The sequence below is a fragment of the Theropithecus gelada genome, chromosome 16 (assembly GCF_003255815.1).
Source record: "Theropithecus gelada isolate Dixy chromosome 16, Tgel_1.0, whole genome shotgun sequence".
Taxonomy (NCBI): domain Eukaryota; kingdom Metazoa; phylum Chordata; class Mammalia; order Primates; family Cercopithecidae; genus Theropithecus; species Theropithecus gelada.
In genome coordinates this window covers 14,016,192-14,041,360 of record NC_037684.1, presented here as the reverse complement: position 1 = coordinate 14,041,360, position 25,169 = coordinate 14,016,192, and the positions used below count along the sequence as shown (strand labels likewise).

Below are 25,169 nucleotides of genomic sequence, written 5' to 3'. Positions count from 1 at the left end.
GTCTTTTTTTCCGCCCCCCCCCCAAGACAGCGTCTTGCTCTGTCACCCAGGCTGGAGTGCAGTGGCGTTATCTCGGCTCACTGCAACCTCCTGGGTTCAAGTGAGTCTCCTGCCTCAGCGTGCTGAGTAGCTGGGATTATAGGCGCACACCACCACGTCCAGCTAATTTTTGTATTTTTAGTAGAGACGGGGTTTCACCTATTGGCCAGACTGGTGTGGAACTCCTGACCTCATGATCCACCCCTCTGCCTCCCAAAGTGCTGGCATTACAGGCATGAGCCACTGCGCCTGGGCCAAATGTGTCTTAGTTTTAATTGCTGTCTCTAAATTAGTACTGGATCATCTATAAATGAATTTGGTTTCATTGCCATTTAGACATGTTTAAATCAGAAATTTACCTGTAAAAGTTATGTTAATAACATGTCATTTAGGCCAAGCATGGTGGCTTACACCTATAATCCCAGCACTTTGGGAGGGCAAGGGGGGCTAATCACTTGAGCAGCCTGGCCAACGTGGCAAAACCCCGTCTCTACTAAAAATACAAAAATTAGCTGGACATGGTGGCACACACCCGTAATCCCAGCTACTCGGGAGGCTGAGGCACGAGAATTGCTTGAACCCAGGAGGCGGAGGTTGCAGTGAGCCGAGATTGCACAACTGCACTCCAGCCTGGGCAACACAGCAAGATTCTGTCTTTGGAAAAAAAAAAGTCTTTTTAAAAACTAAGTTTTCTTGTGCTGATTTTATTGTGTCATTTAGTGTAATATGCATGTAGGTATGTGTCAAGTATACAGTGTCAGGCATATTGTGTTCAGTCATAAGCAGTTCTGGCCTTTGGCCCTGCACTATTTGTTGGCTTTTTAGGTAGGAACCTTCTTAGAGTAAGACTGTCCTCCCAAAATTGTAGCAATCAAATGTGCCCCCCATACACAACTCATTCGAGGGTGAGATTATGTTGCTAGAGTGGAGGAGATTGGGGTGTTCTAAATGCTAACAGTCTGTCCTGCCTCCTCACCCTGCCCCTGCTCCTTTTCATTTTCTTCTACTTTAGGTCAGCCCCAGTTGATGCTGACAGCAGGACCCAGTGTTGCCGTCCCTCCCCAGGCACCTTTTGGTTATGGTTATACTGCACCACCGTATGGACAGCCACAGCCTGGCTTTGGGTACAGCATGTGAGATGAAAAGCTGATCCTGTAGTCACCTATTTTCGTACTGAAACATCGTCTCTACCCACTTCTCTGTTTATAATGGGGGAAACAGGCAACGTGTTCTTGTAACCTTTATTTCATGAAGGACTCCTTTTTGTTTCTAACTATAAACTTGGATCACCTATGTTAAAACCTTATTTCACATTCCACATCATTTTAGAATTTATTTTCGAAGGGGAATAGTTTCAATGTTTTATTCACTTGGGCTTTTTTTCTTCCCCCTCATTCTTTAAAGAACTGCTTAATATTTAATCTGTTGTGAAGAATCTGATTTGCACTCTGTAGTGTTTAAAGAAACAAAGAAACTCTAATATTGAATCTCTTAAATTTAGTGTATGTAAACAGCTTACAAATATGTATTGTCTAAATGCATTTAAATCTGTTTTATTCAAAGAAAAGCTAAAGCAAAAAAAATGGCATATGACCATGCAAGACTGTCAATGCCAACAAAGACAACACTAATCAGCACATCCTACACTGGATTGCAGTGCTTTCCAGATTATTTGAAAAATGTTACAGACAACTTGCCTGATTTTTAAATGAGCATAAAAGGCCCTCTAACCTATGCAGGTTTCCCCATTATGCATATAGAAAATGCTAGTATGTTTTGCTCACTTCATATGTAACAGGTGCCCTTATGTTGTGCTGTATCCCGTGCTTTTTCTGTGGGACCATTCCATTCAGGAGCAAAGAGCACCATGATTCCAATCTTGTGTGTGTTTACTAACCCTTCCCTGAGGTTTGTGTATGTTGGATATTGTGGTGTTTTAGATCACTGAGTGTACAGAAGAGAGAAATTCAAACAAAATATTGCTGTTATTCAGTTTTGTTTCTGGAATTTGAAATTACTCAAGTTTAAAATAAATTACTGGACTGTGGAAATAACATAGATTTGAAGTTTTAATTAAATACCACTCAAACCAAAAGAACTTAATTAAATACCACTCAAACCAAAAGAACAGTAGTTTTCGTAGTCTTATATTGGATACTGAGGCATTACAGGGAGGCATGAAAGGAAGAGGAATGAGGATTGAGACATGTGAAGACATTATGCATTTTATCAATGTGCATTCCTGTATTTCAGTAAGGTACATGCAGTAGTCTAAAGAACCAGAGTCATTACTCTAGTGGCTTACATTTACTGTCTCCAACATTTTAGCCAAGTGACACTTGAGGTTTTTATCTAGGCATTTCACTTAAATGAACAAATCATGGCTGTTATATTAACTTGAAATAAAATATATTTAAACATGTAGTTAACATGCGCTTTCTCATCATGAATTATAAAGGTGCCCAAATTATGGGTATCTTAAGTTGATTTTTTTTTGAAAAATTGGTTGTGTGAATCCAGCTCTTGCTTATGGCTGAGAATGTTCCTAAAGTTCATTTCACTATCCCTTAATCCTCAATAGCTACACATAGCCCCTCGCCTAGTGTTGCACTGCTTTACAGCTCTTAGGCAAATTACCTACCATAAGCTCCACAGAAGAGTTTTTTAAAACTTAAAATCCCTGTCCCACCAGCTGTGGTGACTCACGCCTTTAATCCCAGCACTTTGGGAGGTTGAGGCGGGCAGATTGCTTGAGGCCAGGAGTTCGAGACAAGCCTGACCAACATGGTGAAACTCCATCTCTACTAAAAATAAAATACCAGCCAGGCATGCTCTACTAAAAATAAAAAATCAGCCAGGTGTGAAGGTACACGCCTGTAAGATCCCAGCTACTACTCAGGAGGCAGGAGGCTGAGGCATGAGAATCACTTGAACCTGGGAGGCAAAGGTTGTAGTGAGCCGAGATCACATCATTGCACTCCAGCCTGGGTGACAGAACGAGACTCTTGTCTCAAAAAATAAAAAAACCTATTTAGTTTCATCCAGGACATTAAGTGAAAGTGTTTAATGTGAGTGCAGGTCAGTGAAGAATACAATGGTGCCCCTGCTTTGATATGTGGGAGGTGCCATCAGTTTTCCCCACCACTGCTTTTGTACCATCAGTGCAAATAACACAGAGAAAAAAAAAGTAATAGTATTATGAAAAGATTTTTGACTCTGTGGAGACCCCATGGGTTCTGCAGAGTATACTTTGAAGACTATAAGATTATGAGTTCTATAAAATACTAAGTACAGATGAATTAGAAAACAAGCATATATCCACAATTACCAGAATTTTCATAATGTTCCTTTTAGTAGATATGCCATCACTGATCAGTTACTTAGCCACTCCATGCCATCCTGTTGGGAATGCTACTATCTTTGAATTTGGAGCCATCAGTCTATCTGAGGCAAACCTCAGAAATTACCTGAGCCAGAATCATGCACTTAGCACTGAGTTCAACTCAGTCCTAACGTTGCATTTTGTTGCATCACTTCTGGAGCCAGTAAACATTCTGTTTAGAAATAGTTGCTATTGTGGCATCATTCACAGTTGCAATTTTTCTCCTGTGCTGTCGCATGCCTGTGCGAAGTGTATGAAATGAATCAAATATTAGAACTTTCAAGACTGTCTTTAGTGTTCTGCCCACAATATTCCACCAATGACCTTAGACCTTGAGATTGTGCTATAATGCTGCTTATATTGCAGTTAACCATAGAGAGGTACAGCCACTTAAAATGGGCCTATTATCAAAATTCTCCCTGATATCAGTACCGTTCTTGGGGATACACTGATTTTAGAAATTACTGTCAGTATCCTCCTAAAAGAAGGCTTTAAAGAAAAATAGTTTCTAACAAGATGACTATCAGGAAGCTCTGTGGCTTGGGGAGTTGGGACCCTCTGCCTCATATTCTAGGTAACTGGTATAACAGTAATTATTAGGATTGTATCAAGTATATCTAAAGATTAAAAGGTAAAAAAGGCACCCTTAACTGTCTAGTTCTTTAAGTTCTAGGAAAAAAAAAAAACTAGCAGGGATGACAAACTACATTCACTTTACAGTTACCATAAATTCTTACTCGGGCCCACCCATTTCCATCTGTAAGGTCGATAAGGTTACTCCACAAGTTTCAATGGCTTCATTGTTACAAGAAAGGGGGGAAATGAGAACCTTTAATAGGCTGTGATTTAGAACCACTGCTGATAACCTTTGGCCAGTGTGAGTCAGGGAAGGTGAATATGAAACACTGCACAGCAGGTTGTACCAATGCTATAAAACCTCAACCTTTAGACAAAAATTCAAACAGGTTATAAACCATGGGACTCCATTGAGGATGACCGTATCTATTAATAAAGTAGGCTATCAGTCACCCAAAAAGTGACAGCAGGGGAACAAACTGCAGCTTGCCTCTAGTGGGAATACCCTTGAACCTCGACCTCCAGGGGGACATAGTCTCGGGGAAGGGCTACCAACACACAAAGGGACCTAACCATGTATAGGGGAATGCTGTTTCCTCCCTTTTTTTTTTTTTTTTTTTTTTTTTTGAGACGGAGTCTCACTCTGTCGCCCAGGCTGGAGTGCAGTGGCCAGATCTCAGCTCACTGCAAGCTCTGCCTCCCGGGTTTACACCATTCTCCTGCCTCAGCCTCCGAGTAGTAGCTGGGATTACAGGCGCCCGCCACCTCGCCCGGCTAGTTTTTTGTATTTTTTAGTAGAGACGGGGTTTCACCGTGTTTGCCAGGATGGTCTCGATCTCCTGACCTTGTGATCCACCCGTCTCGGCCTCCCAAAGTGCTGGGATTACAGGCTTGAGCCACCGCGCCCAGCCTGTTTCCTCCCTTTTAATCCAATTGTATTGACCTGTTTCTCTCATCTTAAATATTTGTTTCAGCCTCTCACTTGAACCACCAAGACCATTTAACCAACTACTCTTTTTAAGCCCAAGATGACAACTGCCAACCATAGAACATGGGAATAGGTTTTATTTTCATCTTAAGAACATTTAAATTGGGTGAAGAAATTCAGCTTTTGTTAGAATCTGACAGGCTTCAAACACCTGTGATGGAAGGGTTACTGTCATATCAAAGTCCACCTAGTAAAGTTTTAGGTGGCCAGTGACTTTGTCAATTAGGTCTGCTGGTCCTGGCCCAATCCCTAGGACAGTTTGAGAGCCTGGTGCAATCTGAGTACGTCCAGCATCTTGAATTAAACTTACAGTCAATCCCAGCATTTTCGCATGGGCCAATAATGCAATCAGGGTTTCTTCATCAGGAGCTTTGACCACCACCTTGGGCTGGCCACAGTATTCCCATTGCTTGAGCATTTCAGGATTTCTTCTTTGAATCTGCTTGTAGGCTGAAACAGCAGCATGAGAGCACTGGGCAGCCACTTTCCCTTTCCCCATCTTTAAGTCATTTCGAACCACAAGAATCATCTTGTACTCCCCACTCTCTCCCAAGATGCTTGCTTCAGTTTCAGTATCTGTGTGTGTCTTTCTCGTCTTGCTTTTGGGGAGCATCCCAAAGCGTACTCGGAGGCTCCAGCCCAGACACACGCCACAAGCAACTCCAATAGCCAAGCCGAGTGCACTGGGATGAGCCAAATATTCCATAACCAAGGATTTGGAGGGCATCTTAAGGGAAAGGAAAACAGTTATCACTATCCGGCAGTAACAACTTACAGAGGTATAGGCTTATCAGAGAAACATTTTGACTATACACTTAATGAGGTCATCTAGAAAAAAAGGCAAAACACATCTTGGATCTTATGCCTGTGCCCTGTTTCCAACACCCCCTTGCCCACCACCAGTGTACTAGAAAAGATTCAAGCATCCACATGAAACAGTTTAGGTCATTTTGAAACTTGATGTAAACAAAGTTGCATAAAGTTCAAAAACTGTATTCCTCAGTCTTCCCTTAGTCTTGTGGAGATGTTCTGTTTTACCAAGATGCCTAAGATTTAAAGAAACCAAAAATAACTCACCCCTTTCCTGGAATATAGTGCTAATCTGTGTTTTCACAATGCTCTGGGTTCTCAATGGAGATGGTATCAAATAAGTTACCCTCAGAAGAACCTCACTGTCACATTAATGGGCCTGGAGTGAGATGCTGAAATTTACTAAGCCTGAGCAAGGATGCTAAAAATCTTACAAAAGGAAAAGTTGTCCCATTGGACATTAGTGCAGCTGAAAAACTTAATAGATGAGAACTCAACATCATTTTACATAAGAACACAAAATATTTTTTGCATAGTTTTACTATGTATAGGTGCTCCTCAATTTCCCATGGGGTTATATCCCAATTAATTGAAAATATCGTAAGCCAAAAATGCATTTAATACACCTACAGAACATCATGACTTAGCCTAGCCTACCTTAAATGTGCTCAGAACACTTACATAAGCCTACAGTTGGACAAAAGTCATCTAACACAAGACTATGTTATAATAGTGTTGAATATCTCCTGTAATTTATTGAATACTGTACTGAAAGTGGAAAACAGAATGGTTGTATGGGTACTCACCATTAATGTACACAGCTGAAAGCACAGTGGTCCTGAAAAATGTTTGAAGCACTGAAATGAATTAATTGCTGGATGATGGGGATGTAATAGGGTCCTCAATTTCTCTCTCTTCTGATGAACATCGAGAATAGGTGGTAGAAGGCATTGGGACATCAACACTAGTTGACGGTTTAGCAAGCATAGTGTTGTTCTTCAGGAAGACACCAAGTTTTGACTGTACAGCTTGTTTCTTTTCATTATATATTTCTCTGTAGCAAGCAAGAGCATCCTGTATCTGCCTGTCAACTGTGGCGAATCTCTCATAATTTGACGTCCATTTCTTCTAACATCTGTAGGCCGCTGCTGATAGCAGCAAATGCCTCTGCCAGTTTCTTTGCTGTGAACTTTCTAGGTGCCATGGGTATAACTTCTTCCACTGCCTCAACTCCTTTACTTCTTTCTTCCTCCAGTGCAATCAGCTCCTTATTGCAAAGATCTTCAGCCACAATTATCCCATGCAGCTGTTCCTTAAAAGCTATGGCACCTTCATTACCAGCACGTGTTGCCTCACCACTGATCTTTACATTGTGAAAATTATGACGCCTTTTGAAGCGCTGGAACCATCCATGACTTGCTTTAAATATTTATGTATATGTAGGATCATTGGCACGGTCTTTTAGCATATTAAAAAGACTTCTTGCCTTAGCCTGGATCATCAGTAGGCTGAGTGGTATGCGCTTCTGTACCTGGTCTTCCATCCACATAACAAGTAATTTTTCCATATCATCAATCGGTCCAGCCCTTTTCTTTGTGATGACAGTGGATTTAACTGATGCTGACAATTTCGCTGCATCACTGATTCGCTTCTTATCCTTTAAGATGGTTGAAATCGTGGATTGCGAAAGTCCTAACTCACATGCAATGGCCATTACTGGCTTGCCACCTTCATGCTGGGCAATTATCTTGAGTTTCGTTTCAAGAGTAATTGCCTTCCTCTTCTTTATCTCCCAGAAACAGGAGACACTGATGGACATTTTGTAGACATGATGGAATGTGAAAACACAAAACACAATATCCAAAAAAGCTGACAACACAGTACACAGTAGAGGATGGGTTGTTCACTCCCGTGATCACATGGGTGACTGGGAGCTGTGGCTCGCTGCCACTGCCCAGCATCACAAGAGTGTACTGTACCACATTATCACTAGGCCAGGAAAAGATCAAAATGCAAAACCTTAAGTACAGTTTCTACTGAATGGGTATCGCTTTCACACCATCCTAAAGTCGAAAATTCTTTTTTTTTTTTTTTTTTTTTGAGACGGAGTCTCGCTCTGTCACCCCGGCTGGAGTGCAATGGCCGGATCTCAGCTCACTGCAAGCTCCGCCTCCCGGGCTTACGCCATTCTCCTGCCTCAGCCTCCCGAGTAGCTGGGACTGCAGGCGCCCGCCACCTCACCCGGCTAGTTTTTTGCATTTTTTAGTAGAGACGGGGTTTCACCGTATTAGCCAGGATGGTCTCGATCTTCTGACCTCGTGATCCGCCCGTCTCGGCCTCCCAAAGTGCTGGGATTACAGGCTTGAGCCACCGCGCCCGGCCAAGTCGAAAATTCTTAAGTCGGAGACTGTCCATACTGAATTTTCCAGAAGTGTAACCATCATAAAACAAAGGAATGACATTCTTTATTATTTTAGAAAATGCTGCTACTTCGGCAAAGCTGTTCATAATATTTGAGTCACCAATAAAACACTTGCATCAGTCTACAAATGAGGCTGCTGGATTCACAGTGCTTCTATGTAGAGGTGCAAGCAACTATCAGTTTCTTTTTCTAGTGGACTATTATCTAAGCATTTATAAACATGGGGCCACTATATTTGTAATGAACTGTATTTGTAATGTAAAGTGGTGCCCTTGGAATTGTGCAGTGCATGCATGACTGACACGGCATAGATGACAGCCCTGGAAGTACTTATAAATTTCCTTTATGTTCTTTAAAGTGAGGGCATTATATTAACATTCTTTCCACTAATTTTAACATAAAAGGGGTTATTGTCTTTGGTGGGGCAAAAATTCGTTTGAGGTGGGGTCAAGAGAGAGCAAAAAGAAAAACCAATGGATATAAGGTGACAAAGAAAAGCAATTTTTTTTTTCTCCTAAGAAGAAAGGATGAGCATATTTAAATGTTAATGGGATGGAGCCAGAAGGCAGGCAGGTAAATGCTCAAGATAGAGAAAGCCTTTATAAAGGGATTTGGCCTTGGAAAGGAAAAAGGACACCTTTCCCAATTTGAGTTTTAAATCAGGTAGGTCCATGGATTTGAAGGCAGGAAAGTATTCTCCCGGAGGGAAGGTGCTCAGACAGAAGTTCAAATGGAGTAGAGAAGAGAAAGGCTGAAATAAAAGGTGTGGCAAAATATGGCAGGATTGCAGAGGAATATTGAAAGCATGGTTAAGATAAATGATGACTTTTTAATAGCAACATACTATTTGTGATTTTCTCCAGCAGTACTTAGAAGCCAAAAGACTAATAATCACTTCCTCCAAACATACAAACTAACTCCATCCACACTCATCCTTTGCTCTCCCCTCCTACTGGAATGGTAGTTGGATGTATCTGAGTTTAAATTATGCCAGGAGCAAGCCCCAAGACACAATGGTACAAGGGAATTTAGGATGAGGGTAAGAAAGAATGTTTGACATGATAGACCATGCAATCTGTGTTATTACATTTTTCTCTTTTGGCCTACCTGATAAAAAGCAACCTGTATTATCAAAGACTGATTTATGGACAACAAAGTGATGGATGCTATTTATCTAGACATGTTGTTGAAGAACAGGCGTGATGAAAGTAAGCTGGAAAGACTTAGAGCGATGCATGGGGTTTTGATTTTGGAGATGAATGATTACAAAGAGATACAAAGCCCAGAGCATAGCTATAGGAATGGGTATCTGAAATAGAAGTGTGACTACTTTCTACTTTCTCAATTCTTTTAGTTTTATGATATACTGCTTCCCTTCCACAAATACTGATTGACCTTGTTCTAGGGTCTAAGGGATACAGGAGTGCACAAAGCAGAAAAAGTCCATTCCTTAATGAAGCTTACACTTTAGCAATAGTTTTGAAATGGTCCAATCCCAATTTTGAATTTCTTTCATTCTGTTTTAAAACTGTGGTTTTTGTTTGTTTGTTTTTGAGACAAAGTCTTGCTCTGTCGCCCAGGCTAGAGTGCAGTGGCGCAATCTCAGCTCATTGCCAGCTCCGCCTCCCAGGTTCACGCCATTCTCCTGCCTCAGCCTCCCAAGTAGCTGGGACTACAGGCGCCCGCCACCACACCCAGCTAATTTTAATTTTTTTTTGTACTTTTAGTAGAGACGGGGTTTCACCATGTCAGCCAGGATGGTCTCAATCTCCTGACCTCGTGATCCGCCCGCCTCAGCCTCCCAAAGTGCTGGGATTACAGGCGTGAGCCACCGGGCCTGGCCAAAACTTTGCTTTTATAGCTCAAAATTTCCACAATACTTTGACATGTATTGTGTTATTTGTTCCACTGAGAAGTGAGGATTACTGCCATATCAAAAATGAAGAAATTCAGACCAAGAGAAGTTAAGTTCAATAAAACAAATGTTTACTGGCTATCTATGTGCCAGCCATGCACCTTGTTAAGCTGAGGATATAGTGATGAATACGGGCCACTGTCAGCTGTTCACAGATGAGTAGTGAAGACAAATACTTCCAAGACTGGTAAATGTTACAAAAAGGTGTTCGATAGTCCCATCAGGGGTGAGATGGGAGGCAGTGACATCATCAGACATTAGATTCTCATAAGAAGTACACAACTGAGATCTCTCACATGGGCAGTTCACAACAGGGTTCACACTCACATGAGAATCTAATGCTGTCGCTAATCAGATGGAACTCAGGAGGTAATGTGAACAATGAGGAGCGGCTGCAAATACAGATAAAACTTCACTCACTTGCCCACCGCTCACCTCCTGCTGTGCGGCCCAGTTCCTAACAGGCCACAGGGATGCCTGTTCTAAAAGATACCTGCCTTCAATGTAAAGAATGAACTAGAAGCTGGCAATAAATACAGGGAGATCATTTCAGAGGCTGCTATAATGTAGTAATAGTTAACATTTATTAAGTGTTTTGCTACACACTGGCTAAACACTCTATAGCAATTGTCTTCTTTAATGCACCCAACAGCACTTCAAGGTAAACAGAGCTGGTCATGGACTTACTATAGTTTCGCTTAAGCTTTCTGACTTTACAATGGTTCAAAAGCAATACATATTCAGTAGAAACTTCACCCATACAAACATTCTGTTTTTCACCTTCAGTACAGTATTTAATGAATTACATGAAATATTCAACATTTGTAGACCTTATGTTAGATGATTGTGCCCTATTGTACGCTAATAAATTAAGTGTTCTGAGCATGTTTAAGGTAGGTTAGGCTAAACTACCATGTTTGGTAGGTTTGGTGTATTACATTTATTTCCAACGTATATTTCGTTTTCTAAGAGACAGGGTTTCACTCTTTTGTCCAAGCTGGAATACAGTGAAGTGATCATAGCTCACTGCAACCTCGAACTCCTGAGCTCAAGCAATCCTCCCACTTCAACCTCCCCAGTAGCTGGGACTACAAGCACATACCAGCACACCCTGCTAATTAAAAAAAAAATTTTTTTTTAAGAGACAGAGGTTTCATTATGTTGCCCAAGCTGGTCTTGAACTCTTGGCCTCATATGATCCTCCCACCTCAGCCTCCCATGTAGCTGGGTTTACAGGCATGAGCCATTGTGCCTGGCTCTCAATTTATGGTACTTTCAATTTATGATGGGTTTATCAGGATATAACCCCACCCTAAGTTGAGGAGCATCTATATATATAATTATGATCCCCATTTTTCAGATGTAGAAAAATTGAGGTACACAAGTTATAGCTTGCCTAGCTCATAAGTGGTCGCCTTAATACAGAGCCCTTGTTTTTTCTTTTTGAGACAGAGTCTTGTTCTTGTCGCCCAAGCTGGAGTACAATGGCACCATCTCGGCTCACTACAACCTCCGCCTCCCGGGTTCAAGCGATTCTCCTGCCTCAGCCTCCCAAATAGCTGGGATTACAGACACCCGCCACCACGCTCAGTTAATTGTTTGTATTTTTAGTAGAGATGGGGTTTCACCATGTTGGCCAGGCTGGTCTCAAACTCCTGATCTCAGGAGATCCACCCACCTCGGCCTCCCAAAGTGCTGGGATTACAGGTGTGAGCCACCGTGCCCTGCAGAGCCCTTGTTCTTTTTTTTTTTTTCTTTTTTTGGAGATGGAGTCTCGCTCTGTTGCCAGGCTGGAGTGCAGTGGTGCAATCTTGGTTCACTGCAACCTTCGCCTCTGGGGTTCAAGCGATTCTCCTGCCTCAGCCTCCCAAGTAGCTGAGAACTTCAGGTGCGTGCCACTAGGCCCGGCTAATTTTTGTATTTTTAGTAGAGATGGGGTTTCACCATGTTGGCCAGGCTAGTCTTGAGCTCCTGACCTCAGATGATCCACCCACCTCAACCTCCCAAAGTGCTGGGATTACAGGCGTGAGCCACCATGCCCTGCCGAGCCCTTGTTCTTAACATTACTATATCAGGCCTCTCCCAGCAGTCTAGATGAGATGATGGTCATTTAGACAACAGTAGTGAGAATGAGAAAGAAAAAAGTGTCTAAGGTACACCAGTCTGATTCAGTGACTGACTGAAGTCTGGTGATAAAAGAAAGGGAGAAGTTAATGACACTTAGATGTGAACAAATAGAGAATTTTGGTGAAATACCAGGTTTGAATGGAAAAGATATTGAATTAGTTTTGCTCCGAACAAAAGACATCTCAGAGATATCTAGAAAGAAGAATTAAAAAAAGATGTATCAGCTTAAAGGGCCTAGGATACATAGTTTAAAGTCAGAAAGGTCTGGGCTGGAAATATAGATTGGAGAGACCTTACCATATAATTGAAATTACTGAAGAGATGGAAGAGTATGAGGCCACTGGACAAATATGTAGAATGAAGAAAGGACTAAAACATAATCCTGAGGAAATAAACATTAGAAATCAAAGGAGACTGACATGGCATGACCAACAGTAGGAGGGTCACATAGGGTAAACTGTAGAGCACCTAGTTTCAGTGCTCTTCCACTCAAGTGCCTAAATATGGTTCCAGTGCCTGTACAGCCCTCACCTCACAAAACAGAGAGAATTCTTTCTTTTTTTTTGAGACGGCATCTCACTTCGTCACCCAGGCTAGAGTGCAGTGGCGCCATCTCAGCTCACTGCAACCTCTGCCTCCGGGTTCAAGCAATTCTCCTGCCTCAGCCTCCCAAGTAGATGGGATTACAGGTGCCCGCGACCACACCTGGCTAATTTTTGTATTTTTAGTAGAGACAGGGTTTCACCATGTTGGCCAGGCTGGTCTCAAACTCCTGACCTCAAGTGACCCGCCTGCCTCAGCCTCTCAAAGTGGTAGGATTACAGGCATGAGCCACCACACCTGGCCAAGTTTCTATTTGATGCTTACATATCAGCAGGACTTTTCTTTGATAATCTAACAACCAGACTCCAAACTGAACAAATATTCAATTATTTCTAAAAAGGTATAGTAACCTCTATGTCAACAATTAAGATTCTCTGCAATAATTTCTAGGTTGCAAAGCAACCAAATATCCTATACACAGATTCAGGTACTGTCTAGAGAAGGAACTGCTCTATATAGAAAAGCTATTATGTGTTAGATAACACACTAAATCCTTTATATCCATTACCTCATTTATTGTTGCTATGAACACATAAAAAGGAAAATATATTGGCCGGGCGTGGTGGCTCATGCCTGTAATCCCAGCACTTTGGGAGGCCGAGGTGGGCAGATCACAAGGTCAGGAGAGCGAGACCATCCTGGCTAACAGGGTGAAACCCCGTCTCTACTAAAAATACAAAAAATTAGGCGGGCGTGGCGGCAGGTGCCTGTAGTCCCAGCTCCTTGGGAGGCTGAGGCAGGAGAATGGCATGAACCTGGGAGGCGGAGCTTGCAGTGAGCCAATATCCTACCACTGCACTCCAGCCTGGGTGACAGAGCGAGACTCCATCTCAAAAAAAAAAAAAAAAAAAAAAAGGAAGATATATTAGCCTCATTTTAAAGATGAGAAATATGAGGATCAAACAGAGAAGTTGCCTTTTTCTTTCTTTTTTTTTTTTTAAGAGAAGGGGTCTCCCTCTGTCACCCAGGCTAGAGTTCAGGGGCATGATGAGTGAGTTCAGAGGCTCACTACAGCCTCAAACTCCTGGGCTCAAGCAATTCTCCCACCTCGGCCTTCCAAGTAGCTGGGACTACAGGCGCATGCCGCCACACCCTCCTAATTTTTAAAAAAATTTTTATTTTTGTATGGACTTGGTCTGCTATGTTGCCCAGGCTGGTCTGGAACTCCTGGCCTCAAGGAGTTGCTTGAGGTCGAGGCAGCAGCATCTCTTGAGTCCAGTTCTAAACCAATCTGGGCAACATAGTGAGACCTCATCTTTACAAAAAATTTAAATGATTAGCCAGATGTGGTGGCACATGCCCATACTCTCAACTACTCAGGGGATAAGATGGGAGGGCGCCTCAGGCTGGAAAGTGGAAGTTGCAGTGAGCCATGATCGTGCCACTGCACCCCAGGCTGGGCAACAAAGCAAGACCCCATCTCCAAAAAAATAAAAAGTAAAAAAAATACACGAATAAGATAAAAAACAGAGAACAGTCAGTGAAAGATCCAAAAGTTAACAAGTGTATTTATTGTTTATGTCCCATATCTCAATGGCATGTCTAATCATAAAAATGCTAAAATTAACACAGATTTTTGTTCTTTAGGATGTTCTAATCTCATATTACTCTGATCAGATTATCATCGAACTCCTCTAAAAGAACATGTCTGTCTCTTTTTCTGTATACTTACTACAAGCGTATCAATAAGCTCAGTGCCTGAGACTAAGGTAAAACAAATAACCATTCGTGGTCTCATAAATAATTCTGGGCAATGAGAGCAGAACAAAATAAGTACATCCTATAAAATCCTCCTCTTGGTGCCTTCTAATTCCCCTGCCTCAGTAAACCCATTTCAGTAGTGCTGTTGATCCCATTACCTCCTCCTGTACCATGCTCCACCTGATAATCTTTTTTTTAAGACACAGGGTCTCACTACGTGGCCCAAGCTGTTCTCAAACTCCTGGACTCAAGCAATCCTCCTGTATCAGCCTCCCAAAGTGTTGGGATTACAGGCGTGAGCCACTGCGCCAGTCTGCAGTTTACAACCTAAAAAAAACAAATAAACAAACAAATCTTTCCCAAATCTTCTCTGACCCTTAAGCCACTGTCTCACTTTCCCTGCACAGCATATTCCCTGAGTCTAGTACAGGGTCTGGGGTATGTTAGTAAGGATTAATACCTCTCTAGGCAATCTCTTTGTGTGATAAGCGGGGTAATTATTCTTTTTTTTTTTTTCTGAGACGAAGTCTCTCACTCTGTCGCCCAGGCTAGAGAGCAATGAAGCGATCTCAGCTCACTGCAACCTCCGCCTCCCGAGTTCAAGTGATTCACCCGCCTCAGCCTCCCGAGTAGCTGGGATTAAATGCACGCGCCACCACGCCTGGCTAATTTTTGTATTTTTAGTATAGATGGGTTTTCGCCATGTTGGCCAGGATGGTCTCGAACTCCTGATCTCAGGTGATCCGCCCACATCAGCCTCCCAAACTGCTGAGATTACAGGCGTGAGCCACCGCGCCCGGCCCCAAATTTTCGACTATATTCTTAGAAACCTTTTCTTTCCAAGCAGAGTCCGACAGCTCGAAACGCTGGGGATATTCGTAAGTGCCCAGTTGAGGGTGTGAGGCCTGCTCGCCATTTTATCAATTTCAGAGAGACAGCATCGATACTGCCTACATGGCGGCTTTGCTGGGAACTAGAAATTCTGAGTCCTGCCCTCCCCAGCAGTCCGCTCCTTTCTTCCCAAGGACGGTTCGCAGAACAGGAACAGAGGGCTCAGCGGCCCCTGGGCAAAGACAGTTTATAAAGGAGAAAATGAAGACGGTAGGTAATGAAATGAAGTGAAAAGAAACGTTCCTGCTGGAGAAAGAATTAATAATGATATTGGTTTCCTTCGCCCTGTAAGGAGCCAACCAACCTACCTACAGTACCTCTTTTCCTCACTCGCGCCTTCACTTCTGGAGAGCGAACACGTTTCTATCACTTGAGCTACCTCTTCCGGGGTTCCTGGGTAACAAGTTCCGGATCAAGAATCGCAAAGCGAGCAGTCATTCTTCCTCTTGCTACACCCACAGGGTCCGCACTAAGAGCCGAACTGAAATCCCGCGAGGATCAACCGAGCTCGACGAAAGCAGGGAGGAACGTTTCCCTTCTGGAGGCGGTCTCCGGGGGCAGAGGGACCGGACCGGAAGTGACGTGAGCGGGTTCCGGTTGGCCGGAGCCCAGCGGCGGGTGTGAGAGTCGGTCAGGAGCAGCTTCCAGGATCCTGAGATCCGGAGAAGCCGGGGTCGGAGCGGGTAGGTAAACTAACTCAGGGAATTGGGGACCGAAGCCTGAGGCTGTCCTCAGAGCTTGGCGTCTTCCGGAACTCTCCTACTTAGGCATTGCAGATCTGGGGCGCCGTGATTCCGACTTCCAGCAGTGTTTTAGGACGCTGCTGACTGGATGTCTCACCCTGGCGGTAGCCAGGTTATTTGGGACACCTCCTCATGGCTGGTCACCCGGACATTGAACCCAGACACAGGACTCCCGGCTGTTCGTTCTCCTCTCCGCGGACTTGGAAGCCTTGCTAGGCTTCTTTAGAGAACATCTTAGTCCCGGGATGTCCAGGACCTTGGAGTAAGTGGAGAAGGTCTTCCCTGCTGATGACTGAGCTGTTTCTCAGGATCTGTCAGTTTGGTTTTTGCTCTCCCGAACCTCTAGCGCATGATGCTAGATGTATTCGCTTCTAAACGAAATCCAGGCGTGCAAGTGCCATCTAAAGCGCTGGTGGTACAGGGTAGCCAAGGGAATGGGCCTTCGCTCCGCAGAGCCCTGGGAGAGGAACTTCTCATTTTCACTGCTTTCATGAAAAAGAGTTGTCTGCCTTTCCAAACCCCTGGTCCCCGACCCCTATATTTTATTACAGTGGAGGTATTTGCAGTAAAACGTGAAGGTCGACTTAATCTCTAAAATTCCAGAAACCATATGTGGCCCTGTGTCACACTGCTAGATTACTAATAACCTCCAGAAGATTTTACACAATCATCTTTTATTTACCTGCAACTCCATGTAAAAATCTAATAATACACGTAGACTGGCCACTGTTGACGTATTTTGGCAGCATCGCTCCTTGTCCTAATGTTAACGTCTTTCATTTCTACTTTGGGGCTTGTCAGAGATTTTTGTGGACAGATTGCATTGATCATTTGAGGAAGCTTGTACAAGTGTTTCTAGTGTTGTCATGATAGAGAATTTAATATTCTAATTGCTACTACCTACTAATTGTATTGTCATTGGTTCTGATATTAGTTGTGTGTTGTTAGCATAAATGATGAAAGGAAGAAACTTATTTACTAGGCATCATTGTATGCATTGTAGCTTATGTTTTTACTGTGGAAGAGGGATGGTGGTACTGAGACAAATGTGACTGATTTGTGTAGGTATGAAGTGACTCTCTCAAGTAGAAATTTTTTATTTTACTACTTTGCCTACATTATCTTAATTTTTTTTTTTTTTTTTTTTTTGAGACGGAGTCTCGCTCTGTCGCCCAGGCTGGAGTGCAGTGGCCAGATCTCAGCTCACTGCAAGCTCCGCCTCACGGGTTCACGCCCTTCTCCTGCCTCAGCCCCGAGTGGCTGGGATTACAGGCGCCCGCCACCTCGCCCGGCTAGTTTTTTTGTATTTTGTAGTAGAGACGGGGTTTCACCGTCTTAGCCAGGATGGTCTCGATCTCCTGACCTCGTGATCCGCCCGTCTCGGCCTCCCAAAGTGCTGGGATTACAGGCTTGAGCCACCGCGCCCGGCCTGCCTACATTATCTTAAAGCACTGAAGGTTGCTTTTTTCTTTTGAGGGATATATCCTACTTGATTACAATTGATTAATACAGTTTAATTTCTGTGAGTCACATTCCAGAAGAAAATATACATAGAACCATGTTTTGATGCCTTTTACCAGTTTACCTATAACTAGTTTAATCAGTTTGTCAGTTTACATATTTTTCTTATTTTGAGTTTGAAAATTTGTTCACGCTTGGCTTTGAAACAAGGTGACGAAATTTGAGATATGGAATTACGATAGTTAGATGTATCATTAGTTTAACATTCGATAAATTTGCTTCTTGATTATATAACTGCCAAATCTGATCTTATATTCTTTATGTTCAATTGAAGGACTGACTATCCAGTTTTTCTCCCTTTTCCAACTTCTTGCTTTTGGCTTGAATCACCACTTTTTAGGATTTTGGTGACTGTTAAACTTTAAATCAGAAGATCTGGATTGAAGTCTGGGCTCCAACATTTGTTAATGGCTAATAAGTTACCTAACATTCTGAGCTGGTCTAGATTGTGTTGATGAAAATTCTGCTCACTTTCTTTCATACAACTGTCACAAAGATTAAATGAGATAGTAAACATGAAATTATTATATAAATGGAAATATGTTATCACTTCACTCTTAGAACTGGAGATATGTCAGTGTAGAATACTATTTCTTTGCATCATTATCTGAAAATATTATCACATACTTTTCTAAGATGATCTTTGAACACAGTAAAGTTAGCAAAGAATAGTTTGATACTGTGATCCATTGAATTAGTCACCATGGTTAATAAATAGGTGCCTGGAAAATGAGTATAGTTTTGCATTTGGGAGTTTAAATCTGATCCTTTTTGGTTGTCATGTATTGTCACTTGAGAATTTCCAAGTGCAGAAAAAGCTGAAGTTTTTTGCTGATGTATAGTTAACTAAAGAGTAGAAGTAGTCCTATCTTACGTTAAATAAGAAACATTATTATTGAGCCGGGCGCAGTGTCTCAGGCTTGTAATCCCAGCACTTTGGGAGGCCGAGGCCGGCGGATCACGAGGTCAGGAGATGGAGACACTACTGGCTAATACGGTGAAACCCCGTCTCTAATAAAAATACAAACAATTAGCTGGGCATGGTGGCAGGCGCCTGTAATCCCAGCTACTCGGGAGGCTGAGCCTGGAGAATGGCGTGAACCCAGGAGGCGGAGCTTGCAGTGAGCCGAGATTGCGCCACTGCACTCCAGCCTGGGAGACAGCCAGACTCCGTCTCAAAAAAAAAAAAAAAAAAGAAAGAAAGAAAAGAAACCTTATTATTTCGCTGAAACCAGGATTTAGAATTAGAAGGAATCTCTGTGAACGTATAAATAGATTCCTATTTCACAGAGGAGAAAATTAAGGCTCAGAAACAATCAGTAATTAGTAATTGGCTTGTTTGCAGTCATCTGGTTTAGGTAGTGCTAAAACCTGAACTGTAAGGTCTGAAGTGTTCTTTCTGTTCTAACAGGGTTGTATCCAGGCATCTCATTATGGTTTGGTAATATTTCCTGGTTCACATGAAAATAATTACTCTTAGGTATTAAAGGGATCTATCCACATATACACATGAATATACACATAGACACTTAAACCTTATTTACAGACCTTTTTTCCCTCTTTAGCTAGTTTAGTCTTATAAATTGTAGCATAACAAAAACTGTACTTGGCTAGATTTGAAGTGTAATAGTTAAGGAAAGAAAATCAGTTATATTCTTCAGAATAGTTTGTCCACGTTCATGCTTCATGACTGTCATGTGTTGAGTTATCTTCTTTCTGGCAAGTGGAAATGACAGAGGATCCTTGTAACACGTGTCTGCCGTGAATGTTGTTGCTAAAGAGTAGGAGAGAACTGGTCAGGCGACGTGGCCCGCGCCTGTAATCCCAGCACTTTGAGAGGCCCAGATGGGGAGATCACCTGAGATGGAGTTTGAGACCAGCCTGTCTAACATGGTGAAACCTGGTGTCTACAAAAAATACAAAAAAAAAAAAAAAAAAAAAAAAAAAAGCTGGGTGTGGTGGCAGACACCTATAATCCCAGCTACTCAGGAGGCTGAGGCACAAGAATAGCTTGAACCCAAGAGGCGGAGGTTGCAGTGAGCCAAGATCGCGCCACTGCACTCCAGCCTGGACAACAGAGGAGACTCCATCTCAGGGAAAAAAAAAAAAAAGGAAAAGCAGTAGGAGAGCACTGTATTATTTGCTCGTACTAAAAAACAAATAAACAAAAAAAAACCAAACCCTCTGCAAGCTGTTTGTAATTTTAATATTTTGTTATGTTAATTATCTATTATATATAGAGCCATTTCTCTAGTTATTTAATTCCGGGTAAATAGTCATTGTAGAAGAGTTAATTCTTTGCATTGTTGGGTACTCTTTTTTTTGGTTCCATTGATTTCACAAACTTTTTAGTCTCTTTATTCTTTCTCGAAGATGATGGTGCTAGGTGCTACTGTCATTCCTGTTTTGTCCAAGTGCCCTTGGTGTGTCTCCCATTTTGGTGTGGAAATGAACTCTAGATTAGAGAATCCTAATAAACAGGACAAATTGAAGTGATAACTTTATTGTGGTTTTGTAAATTGTTAATCGGCTTTCACAAAGCCTTGCAAATATTTTGGGGAGTAGTAAATTGTTAAGAGCATATTGCCTCAAGAAATTCCTTATTTTGTATGGGAAAGCAGCTTTGGATAGAGTTTGCTGAACTGAAGTTAGGTATTATGTAGACCCTTATATAAAGCTCATTTTAAAATATGCTCCTTGGTTTGCAGAATCAAGGAAATTTGAATAGGAGATAATTTTCTGTGTCAGATAAAAGGTGATACTTAAAGATTAAGGCATATTTAAATTAAGCAAGGGCAATCCATTGAGTAATTATATCACAGCTAATATACCTATAATTGCTCAAGAGTTTGTTCGTATTCTTGACTACTTAATATTTTCAGTAGTTCATGGGAGTATTTTCTCTTGTCCTTAAGTTTTTTGATGATGACTTTGTTTTTTATAGATTATCTGGAAGGACTAGGCAGGTAGTGTTAAAAGCCAGGGCTATAAAGCTAGACTTTTTCAAATTCCAACTCTATTACTATGCGACCCTTGGATTATTTACTTCTTACTTCTTGCTATCTCAGTTTCCTCCTAGACAATGAGGTCAATACCTTTCTTGTTAGGATTAAATGAATAGGTTTAAATAAAGCATTTAGAACAGTGTCTGTAGTATGTAGTTAACCATGATTGTGATCATTATCATCATGTGGCCCCCTAAGCTATTGCCAAGAACTTTTTCCCAGACCTCTTTTAAAAGCATAGCTTTATGTTCGTGCTTATTTGTTGTTTGCTCATTATTAATGAAGTTCCAGTAAATAAATATCTGAGTATACACTTCATTTTGTGTATATTTTACAACATATGTGAGATTCCTAACCAAATGAGGCATTCTTTTGGGCCATTCTGTTAACCTTTTGGTATTAACAGACTACATTATCTGTGTAAGCAATAACACAGAATTTGGCAATTTAAACTTTTGATGTTTAATGATGTCTTTTAGCACTTTCTTGGAATGGAAAAATCATTTTCCGGTGACATCTATTGCCTTATCTGTTCATTATCCAGTCAGTAAACAAACATCTTGTGTCCCAGGCCTTACACCAGGTTCTGGGGAAAACAATGGGAAATAAGAATTGTTAGGAAGGCAGCAGATGAGGGTCTAAGAGAGAGTTAACAATGTGGATATATGCTTCTTTGAGGCTGGAGCATAATAGACTTGGAATACATTGACATGAGATGATATGGGAAATATATACAGGATCCAGGTCATGTAGAATTTTGCAGGCCGAGGGAATGAGTTTGAATTTGATTTTGAGTGCAGTAGGAAATCATTCTGCAATTTTAAGTAGAGGAGTAATAGGATTTATAAAAAGTTGATTGTTGCTCATGTGTGAACGATGAATTGAAGGGGGCAAGAATAGAAATGGAGAGAGAAGTTGAGAGTCCACTGCAGTAGTCTAAGTAGAAGACGAAGATGGTCTGGACTAGAAGGGTAGCAAAGAAAATGGACAGTAGTGTGTGGATACCAGATATATTTGGTATAGGACTTGGTCCTGGATTAGATGAGTGGTAAGGCAAAGGGAAGAGTCAGGGATGACTAAGCTTCTGGATTTAGTGACTGGGTGGGTGGTTGTGCCAGGTACTGGGAGAAGGGAGATTTGGAGAAGACCAGGTTTGTTTGTTACAAGAAGGTGAGTAGGTGTAGGGAGAAAAGGACATGTTAATTTTGAGACACTTAAGAATCATCCAAGTCGTGCACATTTACATATATAAATCTAGAGGTCAAAACCAGAAATACAAATATGGGATAGTATTTTAAACCATGGACCAGATGAGTCACTTGGGGAGATAGGAAGAGGAGAGGGCCGAGGTCAGGTAAAAGAAAGATCTAGCCTGGGTGCAGTGGCTCATGCCTGTAATCCCAGAACTTTGGGAGGCTGAGTTGGGTGGATCGCTTGAGTCCAGGAGTTTGAGACCAGCCTGTACAACATAGCAAAACCCCGTCTTTATTTTTTTTTTTAATTAAAAAAAATTAATGATGTCTTTTAGCACTTTCTTGGAAAATCATTTTCCAGTGACATCTATTGCCTTATCTGTTCATTATCCAGTCAGTGAACAAACATCTTGTGTTCCAGGCCTTACACCAGGTTCTGGGGAAAACAATGGGAAATAAAAATTGTTAGGAAGGCAGCAGATAAGGGTCTAAGAGAGAGTTAATTTAAAAAAAAAAAAAAAAAAGATCTGGCAAAGGAGACTGAGAAGGTGTCTTATGGCCAGGCACTGTGCCCTGATTACAGTGTTGTGAGCCACCTGTAATCCCAACACTTTGAGAGGCCAAGGTACACAGATCACTTGACGTCAAGAGTTCAAGACCAGCCTGGCCAACATGGTAAAACCCCATCTCTACTAAAAATACAAAAATTAGCTGGGCGTGGTGGTGGGCACCTGTAATCCCCACTGCTAGGGAGGCTGAGGCAGGATAATCGCTTGACCCCGGGAGGCAGAGGTTGCAGTGAGCCAAGATCATGCCACTGCACTCCAACCTGGGCGACTGAGCGAGACTCTGTCTCACAAGGAAAAAAAAAAAAAGAGAAGGTGTCTTAGTCCATTTTCTGTTGCTTATACCAGAATACCTGAAACTGGGTAATTTATAAAGAAAAGGAATTTAATTTTTATAGTTGTGGAAGCTGAAAAGTTCAAGATCAAATGGCCACATTGGGTAAGGGCCTTCTTGCAGGTGGGACTGCAGAGTTGCCGAGAATATCACATGGAGGCGGAGGTGAGTGTGCAAGCTCAGTTCTCTTTTTCTCTGCTTATAAAGCAACCAGTCCTACCCCCATGATAACCCATCAATCCATTCACTTATGAATGGATTAATTCATTCATAAGGGCTGAGCCTCCATGACCCTCTTAAAGGCCCTGCCTCTCTAGACTGCCACATTAGGGGTTAAATTTTAACATGAGTTTCGGAGGGGACACATACTCAAACCATAACAGGAGTCTTTGAAAAAAGAAAGGTCAGATACACAAAACTAATAAAAATGGTTACATCTAGCAGGGAGAGTGGGGAGCAAGGTTTTTCACTTTTTTCAAAAGTATATATATAATTATTTTAAAGCACATGAAAGTTGTTCTTGGGTTTTTTTTGGGGGGTGGGAGCGGTGCGGGGAGAGGGCCTTAAGCCAGGATCTCTGTCACCCAGGCTAGATTGTTAGATTGCAGTGGCACGATCACGGCTCTCTGCAGCCTTGACCTCCTAGGCTCAAGCAATCCTCCCACCTCAGCCTCCTGAGTATCTGGGACCACAGATACCATGAGGTGCATGCCACCACACAGGAGTAATTTTTTAAATTTTTTGGTAGGGATGGGGTCTTATTATGTTGCCCAGGCTGGTCTTGAACTCTGGGACTCAGATGATCCTCTCACCTGGCATCCCGATGTGCCAGGATTACAAGCATGAACCACTGTGCCCAGCCTATTTCTGTATTCTCTATTGTTTTCCATTGGCTTCTAACTATCCTTTTACCAATACCATACTGTCATGATTACTGTAGATTTATAGTAATTGTTGACATCAGTTAGTGCAAGTCCTTCAACTTTGTTCTTCATCCCAATTGTTTTCGCTACTTTAAGTTTTTGCATTTCTGTAAAAATTTGAATTGCTTTTTTAATAAAACTTGCTTGAATTTGATTGATCTTCATTAAGGCTATACATTACTTTGGGGGATGTATTAGTGTGTTTTCACAGTGCTATGAAGATACTACCTGAGACTGGGTAATTTGTAAAGGAGAGAGGTTTAATTGACTCACAGTTCTGTGTGGCTGAGAAGGCCTCAGGAAACTTACAATCATGGTGGAAGGGGGAAACAGGAACCTTCTTCACAAGGCAGCAGAAGAGAGAAGAGTGTGAAGGAGGAACTGTCAAACGCATAACCATCAGATCTCATGAGAACTCACTCACTGTCATGAGAACAGCATAGGGGAAACCGCCCCCATGATCCAATCACCTCCCTCCCTCCACATGCGGGGATTACAGGACCCTCCCTGGGCACATCGGTATTACAATTTAGGCAGAGACACAGAGCCAAACCATATCGGGGAAATTGACATGATAACAATATTGAGTCTTCCAAACAATCAACAAAACATGCTAATCATTTATTTAGGCTCTGTATAATTTATTCTTTCTTTATTTCTTTTTAGATTTTGCTTATATTTTGTTAAATTTGTCTCTAAATATTTTATATTTTCAGATGTTACTGAACCTGAAATTTCAAAAAATTATTCCAAGTATATAATAGTCCAGTTTTTATTCCAAGTATGTAGCAGAAAGTATTAGTTGTAATCTTTTATCCTGTGACCTTGCTAAATTCACTTTCTTCTAGTAGTTCTGAGCATTTTAAAATTTTCTTTTATTTTGACCTATGTTATTTAGGACTGTGTGCATTAACTTCTAACTACCTAGAAATTTTTTATTTCTTTTTTTTGTGTGTGTACTAAAGATTGACATAATTTCTGGCTTATCAGAGATTGTCATTTATAATGCCCATTCTTAGCAATTTTTTGAGACTTGTTTCTTAGCTTAATCATAAGTGTGGCTCATGAAAAAGTTCCGTATTCCTACAGTGGTGTTGCTTTAGAATAGAAAGAATAGAGGATATAAATGTCAGAGCAGATGTTCACCCAGGCTTTTCCAAGTCCAAATTCGGTAGTTCTTCTACTTTACTGTACACAACAGTCCAGTGAGAGTATTTTCACCCCAGTTACACAAGTATAAATGTCCCAGGTATTTAAGGACAGTAAAGTAGGGAGTTTCATAGATATTATCTGAGTTTCATAGTCAGTTAGTTTAAGTGTTAACTGACTTGTTAAGAACACTCATCCCTAAGAATCAATAGGGATGAGTGTTCTGTTAATTCTAGTAATGGGAAACATTTGAAAATACTAGGACAAGCTAAACTTCTGGG

General features: G+C 41.7%; 2 protein-coding genes across 5 annotated transcripts in view; one reads left to right on the top strand and one right to left on the bottom strand.

The window, feature by feature from the left end:
• CLTC (clathrin heavy chain) overlaps positions 1–2,129 on the top strand; it is a 75,945-nt gene extending 73,816 nt beyond the window's left edge. For 2 of the 3 annotated variants that reach the window (XM_025363340.1, XM_025363341.1), the window contains one exon: positions 1,052–2,129. In XM_025363340.1, the coding sequence (XP_025219125.1) occupies positions 1,052–1,176 (125 nt within the window). In that variant the 3' untranslated portion in view covers positions 1,177–2,129. The remainder of the gene's footprint in view (positions 1–1,051) is intronic. The other variant, XM_025363342.1, reaches the window with a different exon arrangement.
• A 2,913-nt stretch (positions 2,130–5,042) lies between these two features.
• On the bottom strand, positions 5,043–15,985 carry PTRH2 (peptidyl-tRNA hydrolase 2). 2 transcript variants are annotated; one of them, XM_025363366.1, is made up of 2 exons: positions 15,763–15,985; positions 5,043–5,712 (listed from the first exon to the last, which is right to left on the bottom strand). In XM_025363366.1, exon 2 carries the CDS (start codon positions 5,710–5,712, stop codon positions 5,173–5,175), a length of 540 nt encoding a protein of 179 aa, XP_025219151.1. In that variant the 5' UTR covers positions 15,763–15,985; the 3' UTR covers positions 5,043–5,172. The 2 variants fall into 2 exon arrangements, with proteins under 2 accessions (XP_025219151.1, XP_025219150.1); XM_025363365.1 differs by lacking the exon at positions 15,763–15,985 and adding an exon at positions 6,602–6,682.
• Positions 15,986–25,169: the final 9,184 nt, after the last annotated feature.